Here is a 16,392-nt window from a genome sequence, read left to right on the forward strand (position 1 = left end):
GGTGGGGGGAGGGGAGGATTGTGGTTATATGCAAATACACTAGAATTCACAGAAACTAAAATGCTAAAACTTTATTAAGTACAAAACAGAAGGGTTTGAAGCCTTGATCTGTGATAAATCTTTATTTGGATTCCTAGAAAGGAAACAGAATAAATGTTAGACAACTTAGATATTGATCAAGGAAGATCTAAATTAACAATAGAAGCTTAAAGAGGTTGTCTAATTTAGAAAACTAATTGTCACATAGTGAGTTAATATAGTGGGGTCCTTTGTTATGTATCTAAATCTCTTGACTCCAGTGGAGAGCAGTTTCAAAAGTGTCTCATAGTGTAATACTGTATTTCCCAGTGGTGGCGCTGCAGGGAAACGGATTTCTTACTGACAGATTGCCCCTTTTTTTTTAAGATGGAAAAAAGTACTGCACGCAGGAATTCTTTTTACATCTTAAAGAAGCGGATCTCAGATGGAAATGGCTCAAACATCTGCCTGCTGATTGACAGGGCCCTACATGTCAGCCCTGACCACCTGGACCCTGCTCCACTGCACCAAGTAGCGGTGCAGGCACTGAAGCTCAAATTTGGCTTTGGAAGCAGAGACTGCACATGTGCCACTACACCGGGTAGCTAATGGACTAAAAAGCCAGTGATTGTAACCACTAGATGGCATGGACAGCCTTTGATTCAATCAGAGGTCATAATACCTTGACACTGACAAAATTCTGGTATTATAGAAATATTTAAAGGTTTGGGACCTCCAAAACCTATAAACCTTTGGGACCAAAATAAACCAATAAATGTCTACGTCACTAGCATTAGTCACTACCACTTGCTGAAGTCAAAACTAAAGGAAAAATGACCCAAGAACAAGCAGGAACTGAAGACAGTTGCAGTATAGGCCTGGCAGAGCATCACCAGGGATGAAACACAGTGTCTGGCGATGTCTATGCGTTCCAGACTTCAGGCTGTAATTGACTGCAAAGGATTTGCAACCAAGTATTAAAAAGTGAAAGTTTGATTTATGATTATTATTCTGCCCCTTTACTTTTGGTCCCTCAACAAGTGGGAGGCACATAAAAAAAACTGTTGTAATTCCTACACCGTTCACCTGATTTGGATGTATATACCCTCAAATTAAAGCTGACAGTCTGCAGTTAAAGCACATCTTGTTCACATCTTAGAAGTGTGTCAATGTCCCAATATTTATGGACCTGACTGTATGTCAGCCACTAACTCCCCAGGCAGTGCGTGTGGAACCACTGTGTGAACTGAACATATTTGACTTGATGGCTACTCCTAAGGATGTTATCCTGGCAGTCCCCTGGTCTTCACCCTTAAACCCCTATACAGGGATCTGGACCTTGCTGCAGGAGAACCACCAGATGACTCTCTCCTGGAGTATTCTCTGATTGGTTGACAGCTGACACATGCGGGTCAGAGAAACTGGTGCAGAGCACCGAGGAGTAGGCAAAACCTAACAAATTTGACTGCTGTGCCTGCTGGAAGGAGTATGACGGCAGTCCCACGCCACCATACGTGCTGGAGCAGGTAAGTAGTAAAACAGCAGCCACAAGATGACCCAGTAACATCAGGGAGACACCCCAGCTACACAACTATTCCTGTGATTTCCCCTATATGAAAAGAGCTTATTACAAATGTTTGTTATTATTACCTTGGTGAAGTGCTCCCAGCTGGTAATCTCTTGGAAAAGAGCATCTCCTGGACATGTGGTGTTACCAACCTGTCGATGACCTTGAATGGTATAGTTAGGCACGATGTAACCAGATCTCACGGCACACTTCAAGAAATCTTTGACCAGTTTCAGTATGCGAGTATCAGGAACTGATGATGTGAAATCTCCAATGAAGCTAATGCCATAACCCACAGAGTTGTAGCCCTTTGTGTGAGCCCCAACCCAGTGCCAGCCACGTCCTTCATACAGGTATCCATCAGAACCTACCACAAAGCTAGGAAATGTGGACAAAGAAGACATTTTGTATTATTATTACAAGCCTAATCTATTAGTTATCTACACTCACCTAAAGAATTATTTGGAACACATGTTCTATTTCTCATTAATGCGATTATCTAGTCAACCAATCACATGGCAGTTGCTTCAATGCATGTAGGGTTGTGGTCCTGGTCAAGACAATCTCCTGAACTCCAAAACTGAATGTCAGAATGGGAAAGAAAGGTGGGCTACAACAGCAGAAGACCCCACCGGGTACCACTCATCTCCACTACAAATAGGAAAAAGAGGCTACAATTTGCACGAGCTCACCAAAATTGGACTGTTGAAGACTGGAAAAATGTTGCCTGGTCTGATGAGTCTTGATTTCTATTGAGACATTCAAATGGTAGAGTTCGAATTTGGTGTAAACAGAATGAGAACATGTATCCATCATGCCTTGTTACCACTGTGCAGGCTGGTGGTGGTGGTGTAATGGTGTGGGGGATGTTTTCTGGGCACACTTTAGGCCCCTTAGTGCCAATTGGCCATCGTTTAAATGCCACGGGCTACCTGAGCATTGTTTCTAACCATGTCCATCCCTTCATGACCACCATGTACCCATCTTCTGATGGCTACTTCCAGCAGGATAATGCGCCATGTCACAAAGCTCAAATCATTTCAAACTGGTTTCTTGAACATGACAATGAGTTCACTGTACTAAAATGGCCCCCACAGTCACCAGATCTCAACCCAATAGAGCATCTTTGGGATGTGGTGGAACGGGAGCTTCGTGCCCTGGATGTGCATCCCTCAAATCCCCATCAACTGCAAGAAGCTATCTTATCAATATGGGCCAACATTTCCAAAGAATGCTATCAGCACCTTGTTGAATCAATGCCAAGTAGAATTAAGGCAGTTCTGAAGGCAAAAGGGGGTCCAACACTGTATTAGTATGGTGTTTCTAATAATTCTTTAGGTGAGTGTATATCCAGTTCTCTTTTGTAACCCTAAATAATTTACTTTCAACTTTGGACACAATATTTATTTTTTGTTTGTAGGGTACCATAGGACTCCTCATGTCCAGCACCTGGGACTTGTCATGGAAGGGGCTCTTGCCTGTACATCAGTTCAGACTACAAGTCTCTGAGCACTTTGCTGTAGGAGAAGACTTCTTAGGTTTTGACTAATCTCTGCTTATCATTCTTAAATGTTTTAAGAAGATGACATGAGATGAGCTGCGGCACGATGAGGTAAGATTAAAAAAAGTATTTCTTTAAAAAGTATCTTTATTAAAGTTGGTTTCTTTTACAGGAGGTGACACTTTGAGGCCGGACAAGCCCCTTCATCAGACCAAGAAACAATATGAAACCTTGATTTTTATTTCTGGTGGATCTAAATCTAGTCTGGTCACATAGGCTTACATAGGTGCACAGCTACTTTGGAATAATTGAGATCAGAGGCATTGCTAGGGTCTGAAAACATCCGGGGCACAAGCCCACTGTGTTGAAATTGCACATTAAAGGCATGCTTAAAGGGGTGTTCTGGTTTATGCAAATGAAGTGCAGTACTGCAGACTGCAGTCATTATATAATACAACAACAAATCCCAGCAGCTGTGTCTTTTGCAAGTTGTTTTTTTTTTTATTTCATTGCAGAAAATGTCCTATAAACAGGATGTGTTTCGGCATATAAGCCTTTCTCAACACTGACCTTGATCGAATGGATAAAGTTGATCCTAGGACCTTCAATCTTTTTCTTGCTAAAATGCAGGCATTGAGGTTACTGGAGAAAGATGACTCCATTATCATCAAACCGTCCGATAAAGGCGGCAATCTGGTCATTCTTGACTAGGATATCTATCTACGTATGTGCCTTGACTTTTTGAAAGATAGGGATGGATATAGGATACTATCTACAAACCCTACTCCATCCTTTTTGTGGAGCTGAAACTGTTATTGTTGAGGGGTCTTAGCAACAAGGTTATTAGTCCATCTGAATTTGAGTTTCTCCTCCCTGTAAACCCATGTATAGCGACTTTCTACGGATTACCTAAGATACATAAAGGTACAACACCACTCAGGGGTCGCCCAATAGTTTCGGGGGTTAATTCCCTGACACAAAACTGTGGTGTTTACCATGATCAGGTGCTGAGGCAGTTCGTTGTGTCCCTACCCGCGTACACGAGGGACACAATGGATTTCCTTAACAAGATCGAAACACTTAATCTGGACCCTGACTGTCTATTGGCGAGTATCGACGTAGAGTCGCTCTACAGCTCCATCCTGCACCACTACGGACTCATAGCCGTTGAGTACTTTTTAAGAACGAGAGGCACACACTGTGGTTTACACAAGATCTTTACCTTACAGTTATTGGAATTCACGCTCACTCATAACTTTTTTTTGTTTAATGCACGCTTCTACCACCAGCTCAGGGGGACGGCAATGGGTAGTCCCTGTGCCCCGACCTATGCCAACCTCCTCCTAGGCTGGTGGGAAGATACATGTATATTCTCTGACCAAACGGTCTGGTGGGCCGATAACATTTTATTTTGGACACGCTACATTGACGACATCTTCGTGGTGTGGAAAGGTTGATCGGGGGATTTCAAAAGGTTTGTCGCCGACCTTAATAAAAATTAAATCAGCCTCCGATTCACCTTTGAACTGGACCTTAACACTATTACCTTTCTAGATGTCCGGGTGACTAAGGAGGGTGATAGACTTATGATGAACATACACAGGAAAGCCACAGCCACTAACTCCTTGCTCCACTGGAATAGCCACAACCCTGTCCCCCTCAAACGAGGTATACCCAGGGGCCAATATCTCCGAGTTAGGAGGAATTGTTCTGAGGGCGAGTCCTTTTTTAGTGAAGCAAGAGTATTACAGGACAGGTTCAGGGCCAGGGAATATCCGCAGTTCTGAAAGAGGCTTTCAAATATGTCCAGGGAAAGAATCATGCTGATCTTCTGGTCCTGAGACAGAGAGCCCTTGAGAGACATCAACCACTGCGGATTATCTCCACCTTTGATGTGGCCAACCAAGAGGTTATGAGTGTGTTGAAGAAATATTGGCCTATTTTGCAGATGGACTGATGTTGTCACCGAGCACCCTGCCGTCACGCATCGGCGCAGTAAAAGTATTAAAGATCACCTTGTACACAGCCACTTTACACCCCCAGCCAAAACTGGTACATGGCTGAATCGGAAACCTATAGGCGTTTATAGGTGTGGCTCTTGTAAGGCGTGTGAATTTATTTCGACAGCTAAGATTATCACGTGTTCTGTGACAAATCAGACTTTTCAAGTCAGAGATTTCATCAACTGTAGGAGCAAAGGGGCAATTTATATATGCCAGTGTACGTGTCCAATGAAAAAATAGAGGTGAGAAGGAGGATCCTTGAACATGTTAACGACATAGTGAAGAAGAATGCAACACCGGCACTGCATGTTAATGATCACCATGGGGGAGACCCGAGATGTCTAAGATTCTCGGTTCTTGAACTGGTACCCCCATCTCCCAGAGGGGGTGACTGGGACAGGAAGATCCTTCAGAAGGAATGTGAATGGATACATTGGTTCCGGTCCCAGTCCCCCCGCGGGATCAATGAGAGCTTGACCGTCTCTTGTTACTATCAAGGCAGCGGGTGCCCTGTCCTGGCTGTTTCGGTCTAATATGGCTGGGCCCACTATAAAATTAAGTATCCCTTTACTGGCCAGATGCGGGAAGCATCTTAAACTTGAACATTATTGTGATCAATGAATTTAATCGTCTCATTGCTAGGTGTGACACCCTCTACAATCTGTGGGGGCCTATTGACAGTATTAGACTATGGTTCTATTAATCACTGTACCTCCTAACTATAATGAGTTTCTTCCCTTCACTTTATACCATCGAGATTGGTCATCTTTGACAGTGACATCCCTTTATTGCCCTGGTACTTGCCATGCGGCTTCTGTGGCTGCCATATATATGCTCTAGTAAGATAAAGGCAGTCTAGGTGTCAATGGGTATCTCGATGTTTCAGACAGCGCTCTTTTCACCATACTTTACCTGTGGTGCAGGTCCGGAATCACGTGATCGGAAGTGCGTTTGCGGTCCACTGCGTTCTATATACCGGAAACATGTGGCCGGAAATGCGCATACGTACCTAGGACGAATTTGAGTTCCATCGGCCGGAAATGACTCACTTCATAGACTGGAAGTGACGTCAATTGATAGGCGACGCGGACGCAGTATCTGTGGGCGGGAACCATGACCAGTAGGAGTATATTTAAAAGGGGGACATGGGGCACATATGGTAGCGGGCCTCTGGATGAGCCGGGACGCTTTATCTTATAGATGGACGACTATTTGTAAGTAGGGACACACTTCCCCTAAGAAGTCTTTATCATTCTGATTATTTTTGGTGATACTGAGTATTTATTCTTTATGACTTAGGACATCTATATGTGTTGATGCCATCTTGCTACTCATTGGACTTTTCTGATCTTTGTGGAGACTGTGAGTTCTGGCTTCTGATATTGGTGGTCACTGGTGGAGGTGAAATTTTGGAACCTGTTGTGGTCTATACCATACTATGTTTTTCTGCTCCACAGATGCCTCTATGGAAATGTAACCTCGTGGGATATCAACTTCTTTATGTTATGGTCCGCGTATTGTCCAAATGAGATTGATCTCCTCCCGCTATCATCTAGTGGCCCCCCTCCTAATCGATATTAATGAATAACGGACACTAATATATCACTATTGGTGATCCTCACCCAAATTGCGGATATCACAATATCATTATTGGTATCCAATATCTATGATATCAATTGAGCTTACTTACCCCCTGATGATCCCACATAGTAGGGGAAACGCATTGGGGTTTTCTTTATGTCTATCTACTTTTAGGGTGAATTTACTACTTATACCTTGATGCATTGTTTACCTTGTTAACTGTTATAACACAGTACTAGGGTTGTATACAGAGTCCATCAATTTTCCATATCTCTATATGTATAGTATTTATTTTTCCTTTTTTATTTTCACTGACAGGCACCTATTCTACTCCCACCACTTTGCTAGGGTTGATTTTAGGACCTTTCAGTCCAGGTTCGAGGACAGGGAGTCCCCACCATCAGGAGTCATCCCTGGGCTGAGCACTAGACTAGGGTGAGACTATAAGGACAGTTCTCCCCACCCTTCAGGATATCTGTATAGCTGCCTGCTGTGGAACTATCTCAGTGATTTTCTGTTCCGTGTGTCTTATTTTAAGGATATTTAATTAAAGTTTATTAATTTTAAGGGTTACAATAATTGCTGGAGCTGTATTTTTGTCTACTAACCCTGAATTAGATTGCATCTCTACTTGCTGGACTACAATTTCTTTTTTATGATTGCATGTTACTCATTTTTGGCTAAAAATAATTTCTTCAATTGGCCTTTATTAAAACTATTGAGCTGTTCTGTCACAAAGGGTTAACTGTTTTTCTAGGTGTGTGACTGGTACTTTCACTTTGCACTGTCATCTAATAAACCTGATCTGTAAACTACTGAGAGGTCATAAACACTTTTTTAAAGGGAACCTGTCATCTAGCAACCCATGTCCTCAGCTCTATACACAAAATCCCAGTGACAGGTTCCCTTTAAGACACATTCTTACCAGTAAGGCTACTTTCACACTCACGTTTGGTGCGGATCCATCATGAATCTGCACAAACGCATCCGTTCAGATAATACAACCGCATGCGTTCAGAACGGATCTGTCACGGACGGTGTACAGGAAACAAGACAAAGCAACATGCATATATGACTGAGTGGATCCAAAGCTAAGGAACCAAAAGGGAGACCCCTGCACAAGACCTGGCACTTTCCCTGGCTGCTCAGCCTATGCAAAGATCCGAAAGGTGGAAGGTTGCATATCCACGTACCTCGACTATATAACCCCTGAACACCCTACAATAGTGAGGGGACATGACCACCGGCTCCCTACACCAGACACGGAAGGAGTCAGGGTCACCTGGGATCCAGCAAACAGAAAATAACAGATAAATGTTCAGCACTTAACTTTGTAGCAGACTGGAAAACAAGATCAGCATGCACACACACTCCAGGAAGAAGTATAAGCCGCCCAGTAATGCACTATGGGGAGGAATTTAAAGGGAAGCAATCAGTCCAACTCCATGACAGCTGAGAGAGGCTAACGAGATGAGGAATTGAACAGCACAACAAAGAGAACTCAAGGAGGAGGTTCTGAAAGGCCTCTGTCCGTTTTGGTGTCCGCCTCCAAAGCGGAATGGAGGCGGAACGGAGCCAAACTGATGCATTCTGAGCGGATCCTTATTTATTTAGAATGCATTAGGGGCAAAACTGATCCGTTTTGGACCGCTTGTGAGATCCCTGAACGGATCTCACAAACGGAAACCAAAACGCCAGTGTGAAAGAAGCCTAAGATAAGAAGTAAGCTATAATGAGTGTTTATGATGTAAGAGCGCAGAGATAAGGAGTCCGCCTGCTCCTGGTCTGACGGAAAAGACAGGAAATCCAAAGGGTGCTACTAGAGCATGTACAGAAGAAAGGATGCCATATTTATTTTAAAAGACCAATTAAAAAAATTATTTTTAGCTCAAACTGAATACATTGCAAAAATAAAAAATATTTCCCCCAAAGGTGTACATAGCTTTTAAATCATGTTTTCATGTAAAACATATTTTTAAAGAATTTTTGGTGATTTTTTTTTTTTAAATTCTCTCTCTCTCTATCTATATATATATATATATATATATATATATATTATATCACTAAAATCCTGCAGTTTTCACACTGGCCACTAGGCCTAAAATATGTTAAGATTTCCTGTATTTTGAAAGAAGCTATATGGGCCACACACACAATGGACAGGAACTTACCCTATTGATGTCTATGAATTTTCTAGACATGCACTGTAACCTGTGCAGAGGTCAGGAGGGAGCTGATAAGCTGTGATATCACCTATTATTAATGGTAGATTCTGTGTTATCTACACAGAGGTGTTACTTGTCATTGTAATTCTGCCTGTGGTGATAATGATAATACCTACTAAAAAGTTACCAGTACAAGAAAATCACGACCAAAAAAACTTTAAAAAATATACTGTAGATAGTAACATGGAACATTTAAAAAAAAAACTCGCCAAAAATTCAAAAAAATTATGTTTAACACAAAAAAAGGTGATTTAAACAATAGGTCATTTTCTAAGGACACATTCCCTTTAAGAATGCAGTTCTGGAGCATACTACTGGCTGTAATTCAGGATCTATAAAAGGTAAGTAAAGCAATAATTTTACAAAGTTAAACCAATATGTGTGAACAATATGGCTGCAGTCGAGGCTGACATTCCACAGGGGGTTTAGTGTCGTAACTGCATAGTTCTAGAGCTCATGTGGATATTCTTGGATGACATCACATTGTGGCCATATTGATTACATATGGTCATAACTTGAGTGGCTCAGTGGTTAGCACTGTGGCCCTGCAGTGCCAGGGTCCTGGGTTTGAATCCGATCAGGGGCAACATCAGGAAAACCTAGTATGGGCCTCCCAGTTTTCCCAGTACGTGTGTGTCAATCAATTCCCGTGCAATGCCCCAAATTTCTGATGAATTTATGTTTTTAAGTGAAAGAAAATGTCATGAAAAAGATTGTAATAAAAAACACTCTCAGTCTCACCACTCTATCTTGCTTTAATGTCAGAAAAAGTGCTTTATAAATATGGCGCTCTTTTTGAACACCATATTTCTCAATGTATTTTATACCAAACAACTGGCATAAACACATTGATGAATCTCCTACATCCCTTCCATTACAAAGCTGGCTGTCTGCTGCCACCACTAGGGGGAGCTCAGTTCATACAAATTAGTGCAGTAACGACTGACTGAATTAAAAGCTGTAATAATCTATCTGCACTTAGTATGCCCTAGTGGTGACTGCATGAAAATGACATGCCGTAGTTTTATTCCGGCCGCCTCTCGGCATGTTTGCCATGGTTTCGCCAGAACTCCGGCCCGCCCCCATTATAGTCAATGGGCCCGGAGCCTACCTCCGACGGCAGTGCGCGTGCACTAGCGGCAGCACTGGGAAGGCTGTTACTAGTGTGAAAGTAGCCTGTTAGGTAAATTAGACTGATACGTGTGATGACGATTTCTGTACAACGCTGTAGAATATGTTTGCATTATATAATCAATAGAAATAAATTCTTTTTTAGCAAATAGTCAAAAATTTTCGCATAGATCTGCCGATTGCAGACCTTTAACCTCCCTGACCATGGCACCTGAAGGGAGACAATGCTGCATCCACACGCTTTCTTCCTTGTAACAGCCTCCCCTCACTGAGATCGGGGAAGCTCTTATGCTCTACGATTACGCTGGAGCCTGCTTGAAGCACCAATGCCTATTAGTGGTGTATCCCAAAACAGGCCTGCAGGTGGCAGCACTGTATTGGAATATACTGAAATCTGTCTTATGTAATGAATATAAATCGCAGAAGACAAATAGCAATCCAGTGGATGGTATAGAAATGAAGGGTAACTTAAAAAAGTGAAGTTTAAAAAGTTAAATAAAAAGAAATAATAAAAAAAAAAAGTTAAAATCACCCCGTTTTCCTCAAAATTTAAATAATAGAAAAAATCATCGGCATCTCTGTGTCCGAAATGCCTGTAATATAAAAAAAAAAATATGTGGTCAATTTGCCATTTTTCATCACGTCATCTCCCCAAAAAAGAATTGAATAAAAAGTCATCAAAAAGTCATATACACCCCAACATGGTATAACTGAAAAGTACAGATAGCCCCAGAAAAAAAGGGCTTCCATACTATAAAAAAGTTATGGGGCGCAGAATATGGTGTTAAAAAGTTAGTTTTCCAAAGTTGTTTTTCAGTATTATAACATAAGAAAAACAATACAAATGTGGTATCGCCATAATTGCACTGGCCTGAAGAATGAAGAGCACAAGTTTATTTCACTGCATAGTGAACGCCGTAAAAACAAAACCCATAAACTGTAGCGGAATTATTATTTTTTTCAATTCCACCCGGTTTAGAATTTTTTTCCAGTTTCCCACTAAATCCTATGCAATAATAAAAGGTACCATTAGAAAGTAAAACTTGTCCCGCAAAAAAAGCCCTCATACGGCTATTTCAACAAAAAAAATGTAAAAAGTTATGGCTCCGAGAAGCCAGGGAGTATAAAACAAAAACACAAAAACAGAAAATCACCTGAGGTAGAAAGGGTTAAACCTAATACCTTATGTAACGCTGATAAAAATAAAAATGCAGCAGTGTGCGCCATCTAGTGCTCAAGATGTGAACAGCTGATGTGCTTCTTATTCCCTTACCTGTAGCCAATGTCATCCCAGCCTCGATCCTCCTGGTGGAATCTCTGCATACTGCGCATGTTTGCTGCAGATTCCTGGAAGGAGACACTAGGCCTAGAGGGCTCTGCGGTATGATGGATGTAGACATGAGACAGGGGTGGCTTTAGTAAAGTTGGGGTGCCTTTATATGGCTTGGCCTCCCACATGCAGCGAGGTATCACAGCAGGACATTCTGTAGAAAAATACGTAATAATATTAATATTGGAAAATCAGGTTACCATGGTTTATTTCCATTTCAGGTCACTGTAGAATATAGGTCTTTGTCCGTTGGTAGGCTGCTGGTGCTCATCTTATAAAATCTTAAAGGGGTTGTCCAGGATTTGTATATTGCTGGCCTGTCCTCGGGATAGACCATCAATATCTGATCGGTGGGGCTCTGACACCTTGCAGCTGTTTGCCAGCGCTATATAGCTGTGTCCATTGTGTAGTAGATGGAGCAGGTTACTGCAGCTCTGTTCCCATTAAAGTAAATGGGGGCAGCAGAGCAGTAACCAGCTCCGTCCACTACACCATGGACGCAGCTGTGTCGGAGCTGGAGCTACTCTGAAACAGCTGATCAGTGGGGATCAGGCCCCTGCTGATCAGATGCTGATCGCCTCTTCTGAGGATAGGCTATCACTATTAAAATCCTGGAATCCCCTTTAAAGGGGGTTTCTGGTACTCCCATATCATTTATAAAAATGTTTAACACAATAAATGCAAACATTATATACGGACTAAGCCCTCACTCTGATATGATAAAATCTGAGACTCGCAGCCAATATATTTTGATCAAAACACATCTGTGCCCGCCTACCAGCGCCATGGTGGTCTCAGGTCAGGCAGGTCTTACTCTAAACCTACCTTTGCCGTTGGGCATCTACATTCAGGAGTGCAGATCCTGCACATATAGTGTGCTGCTCCTAGTCACCTCTGTGTGCATCCAGCAACCAATGACAGGAGGAGCACGCACAGCAATGTGTACTACCTAATCAAGGCCGCCTTTGGGATAGGAGGGGCAAAAGGTGCACAAGAATGCTACTCTCAGGATAAAATAGAAGCACATGCACACTTGAAGGTGCCAGTCCTTCAAGAGTAAATTACAAATAAATTTAAAAAAATCACAGAAAAAGGATAAAAACACCCTGCACTATGTAATAAATGTATTATATTGTGCAGGATGTTTTGTATCTTTTTCTGTGATTTTCACTCCCATACCATCTAATGTGTATGAAAGTGTCTTGGCTTTTGCCCCAATGGCAGATGTTTAGTGAAAGAAGGAGTCAGGCTATTAGAGTTTAACCTGCCCAATCCATTTGCTCTCTAATGAGATAAGCTGCCACCAAAAGACTTTTACTCATCGTGCCACTGAGAACATATGCATGCTCAGCCAGGCCTAGCATGCATGTGTATGGAGGAGGTCAGGACGAATAGCTGTCAGCTGAGTGTTCCGCCAATATCTTTGTACGGTTTATAACCAGTATTGAATTCAATAATATCTCAGTATGCAATCAGCTCCCTCCAGTGGTGGTGCAGGTGACCAGCACATTATATCTTAACAATGTCTTGGGGGATTTGGAGCTCTGTATTAGAAAAATGAAGCTGTGACTGCTATAAAGATATGTTAAGAAATCCATCAGCACAGAAAATCTGATGCAGATGTCGCTGGATGGTCAGGAGGGCCCCATACACATTAGGTTGTCTACAGATCCCACCGAAATCGGCAGGTTCTCACAGCTTTTTCCCAAAAAATTGCTTCATTAAACAGATGGTGGGATGTACCTAAATACTGCTGTTCGAACACTTTGGCCACTTCATGAGCAATGGAGTTTAACCGCTCATCTTTGATAGGCTGTAGGTCATGATCTTCAGCATGTTCTCTGTAGCAATTAATTCCTTTACGTATTTCATCTGCTAACTGCCCCTCCTTTAGCAGATCATGGAAGCCCTGTCTCCGGAACGCACTCTTTGTTGGTCGTCCCCAGTAGTATGACTGGAGTAATGAACTCATTTTCTGGGTATCTTTGATTAGCATCTCTCTCAGCAGAGTGCCATCCAAGGCACCATTGATATAAGCCAGCGTTAGGTCACACTTGGAAGGGGCTCTTTGTAATTGGAAGGTTTTGGGCATAGAAATGGAATCCCAGAATCCATCAGGAAAATATTGTGGTGCTTTCAGAGACACTTCAGATTTAGCAAAACACAATGCCAAAGACATTGCGAGAGATGGATTGTCTTCTTGTAGATTCTCCCATTTCCAATCAACTTTCCATCCCCAGAGAATAGCTCTAAGAAAGGGTCTTATTGCCACTGTGCTTCCATCAGGGGCCAAGACAACTCCTTGCTCCTGCCAGCTCTCGCCTTTTGATGCCACGACTTTGTGAGTTAATAAAGTGTGGATAAGAGATGCTTGCTCAGCACTAAGAACCTCGGGGGAGCTGGATGGTAAAGTGATGGTTGAAATTAGGAGTTGAGCAAGATCCTGAGCAGAAGAATCTGGCAGAGCGGTCTCCAGCTCCTTTATAAGACCAAGAAAGGTGTCCATATTCATGATAGGACCTAAGGGAAGAAAACTCAGAATGAGGACAAGGAGGGGTCAAGCCAAGTTGTGCATTACAGAAGATGGGTACTTGTCAATTACCATTCTGAGGATCTGATGATAAAAATGGAGAGAGGAAGACAAGATACCAAATACTCATCTTTATGTCACCTGCAGGACAATAGAAACATACATTTACTTGGTCTTAAAGATCTGGGCAAACCGTGGAGCTGATGCTAAAGGGGTTCTGACTGCCCCATTCATTTCCATTGCTAGATCTGGTCCAAAGATGACTGAATAAACCAATCAAGACTATGATTAACAGGCAGGGCTGCAGAAGGAAGAAGCAATGTCTCTAACAGCACATACCATGTTCTGAGTCTGCTGACTTCACTGATGCAGGCTATTTTACTTTCACTTTTGAAAAAAAAAAGATCTACCAATTCAGGCTATAAAACTGCAAATAAAATATTTTCAAAGAGCTTTTTGTCAGCCCAGTCCCAATTAAATGTCCAGCAGTCCAAAATCTATAAAATCAACAACTTGCCTTGAAAAGGGTCACTTTGTAGCAGGAAGGAACAAGTAATTTTTCCTCCAACTGTAATACCCGCTGACTACTGTACATGTACTTCCTATATGGGAGGGTCCAAATCTGTTAACCCATTTGAGGACAATTGATAATCTCAGCCATTAAACATCACCTTGATATAGTCAACTCATCGCAGGAAGCCAGAACTTTACCATTACTTGGGTTTGGTAATATGGAGTCTGATCTTAAATGGCCACCTTTGAGAGTAATTTTCTATCATTGCATTTTACAAATATTGGGCTAAAATTATTTTTTCAGTTTGTCTTCAAGATTTTCAGCTTTTTTATTATTGTACAGCATTCACCTTCAGTGTATCTGCAGACCTTTTCTTTCTGCTTTATTCCCTTCACTACCAAGCCACTTTTCACGTTAAATCCCAGGCCGATTTTTGCAAATCTGACATGTGTCACTTGACTCACTTTATGTGGTAATAACTTTGGAACGCTTTTACTTATCTGTCATGACAGGCAGGCGACGGGCTTCCGTCCCCCTGAGCTGCCGGCGGTCCCCATTTTCACGGCAGCCGTGATGCTTGCTGCATCCGGCTGCGCTTCCCAGCTCCCGACGTCTCCGTCGTCATGGTGACGGGGGGCTTGGTACGTCCGGCTGCACTCCTCCTGCAGGAGCGGTCGGTGTTCCCCGTCACCATAGGAACCAGGTGGGGCTAAGCGCCGAGCTAGGCACTCGGCTACTGTCAGAGAGGAAGGGTCATGTGACGCTGGCCCCGTCACATGATCCCTTTCCTCCACTATTTAAACAGGCAACCTGCTGGCCACAGGTTGCCTGTGATTTCGTCTCTTGGGCTGTGTGTATAATATATTATCATCTTAATTGACCTCTGGTATTTGACCTTGATTGTTTCCTGACCTCCCTTCTGCCTGCTCCCTTGTTACTGATGCTATCTCTCGGATTTGACCTCGGATCGTTCTCGGATTTGTCTCCTGCCTCCTTCCTTGTATTGACGTGACCTCCCGGACCGACCTCGGCTTGTTGACCCGCCATTGCCTCTCCCATTACATTTGTCTTGTCCCCTTCCCTGTCTGTCTATTTGCCTACGTTTCATATACCGCTCTCTGCCTTGCTGTCTGGTTCCTCTCTGTCTCTATCCTCTCTACTTGCACTTACATAGGACAGGGACCATCGCCCAGTTGCGCCCTGTCACCTAGGGCGGGTGGTGCAAGTAGGTAAGGACAGGGTTGAGGATGGCAGTTAAGGGGGCGCACTTCCTCTCTACCTTCTTTCCCGTGACACTTATCTAAGCCATTCTTGTTACATTTTTTTTTTCATGACAGTGGTAAAATTGAGTCAAAATATTTCATTTTTATTTATAAAAAAATACCAAATTTACAAAAAAATTCAAAAAATTTCCAAATTTCAATTTATCTAATTTTATAATAGATAGTAATACCTCCAAAATAGTTATTACTTTACATTCTCCATATATCTACTTCATGTTTGGATCATTTTGAAAATGGCATTTTATTATTTTTGGGACGTTAGAAGGCTTAGAAGTTTAACTTCCAAAACCCAATTTTTCAGGACCAGTTCAGTTATGAAGTCACTTTCTGGGGCTTACATATTAGAAACCACCCATAAATCACCCCATTTTAGAAACTACACCCCTCAAACTATTCAAAAACTATTTTACAAACTTTGTTAAGTCTTTAGGTGCCCCACGAGAATTAAAGAAGACTGTTGGTAATGACCCGAAGGATGGGGAGGGGAGGGGTTAACCCCCCTGTACACAAACCATTCCTGAAAATAAAGACAGCGAGCACATACTTCTTTTAACTCTTTATTGTTGGATTGTAGTACGCCACAGCTATTTTATTCAAAGACGGCAAACATATAAACTGTGCGATCTGCCAGCCGCTGGCCTCCCAGCGGGCAGTTCCGCCAATTCTTTCTTTTAACACATCTTATTTGCCTTAACTTGCTGCCAGCTGT

At 42.4% G+C, this 16,392-nt stretch overlaps 1 protein-coding gene across 4 annotated transcripts; it reads right to left on the bottom strand.

The window, feature by feature from the left end:
* Window positions 1–56: 56 nt before the first annotated feature.
* Window positions 57–14,490, bottom strand: PGLYRP2 (peptidoglycan recognition protein 2). 4 transcript variants are annotated; one of them, XM_044279075.1, is made up of 7 exons: window positions 14,404–14,490; window positions 13,959–14,027; window positions 13,100–13,876; window positions 11,300–11,510; window positions 2,278–2,334; window positions 1,669–1,963; window positions 57–133 (listed from the first exon to the last, which is right to left on the bottom strand). In XM_044279075.1, exons 2-7 carry the CDS (start codon window positions 14,014–14,016, stop codon window positions 122–124), a joined length of 1,410 nt encoding a protein of 469 aa, XP_044135010.1. In that variant the 5' UTR covers window positions 14,017–14,027; window positions 14,404–14,490; the 3' UTR covers window positions 57–121. The 4 variants fall into 4 exon arrangements, with proteins under 4 accessions (XP_044135010.1, XP_044135011.1, XP_044135012.1 ...); XM_044279076.1 differs by lacking the exon at window positions 14,404–14,490 and adding an exon at window positions 14,226–14,355; XM_044279077.1 differs by lacking the exon at window positions 2,278–2,334.
* Between the last annotated feature and the right edge of the window lie 1,902 nt (window positions 14,491–16,392).

Source organism: Bufo gargarizans, chromosome 2, assembly GCF_014858855.1.
Source record: "Bufo gargarizans isolate SCDJY-AF-19 chromosome 2, ASM1485885v1, whole genome shotgun sequence".
Lineage (NCBI taxonomy): Eukaryota > Metazoa > Chordata > Amphibia > Anura > Bufonidae > Bufo > Bufo gargarizans.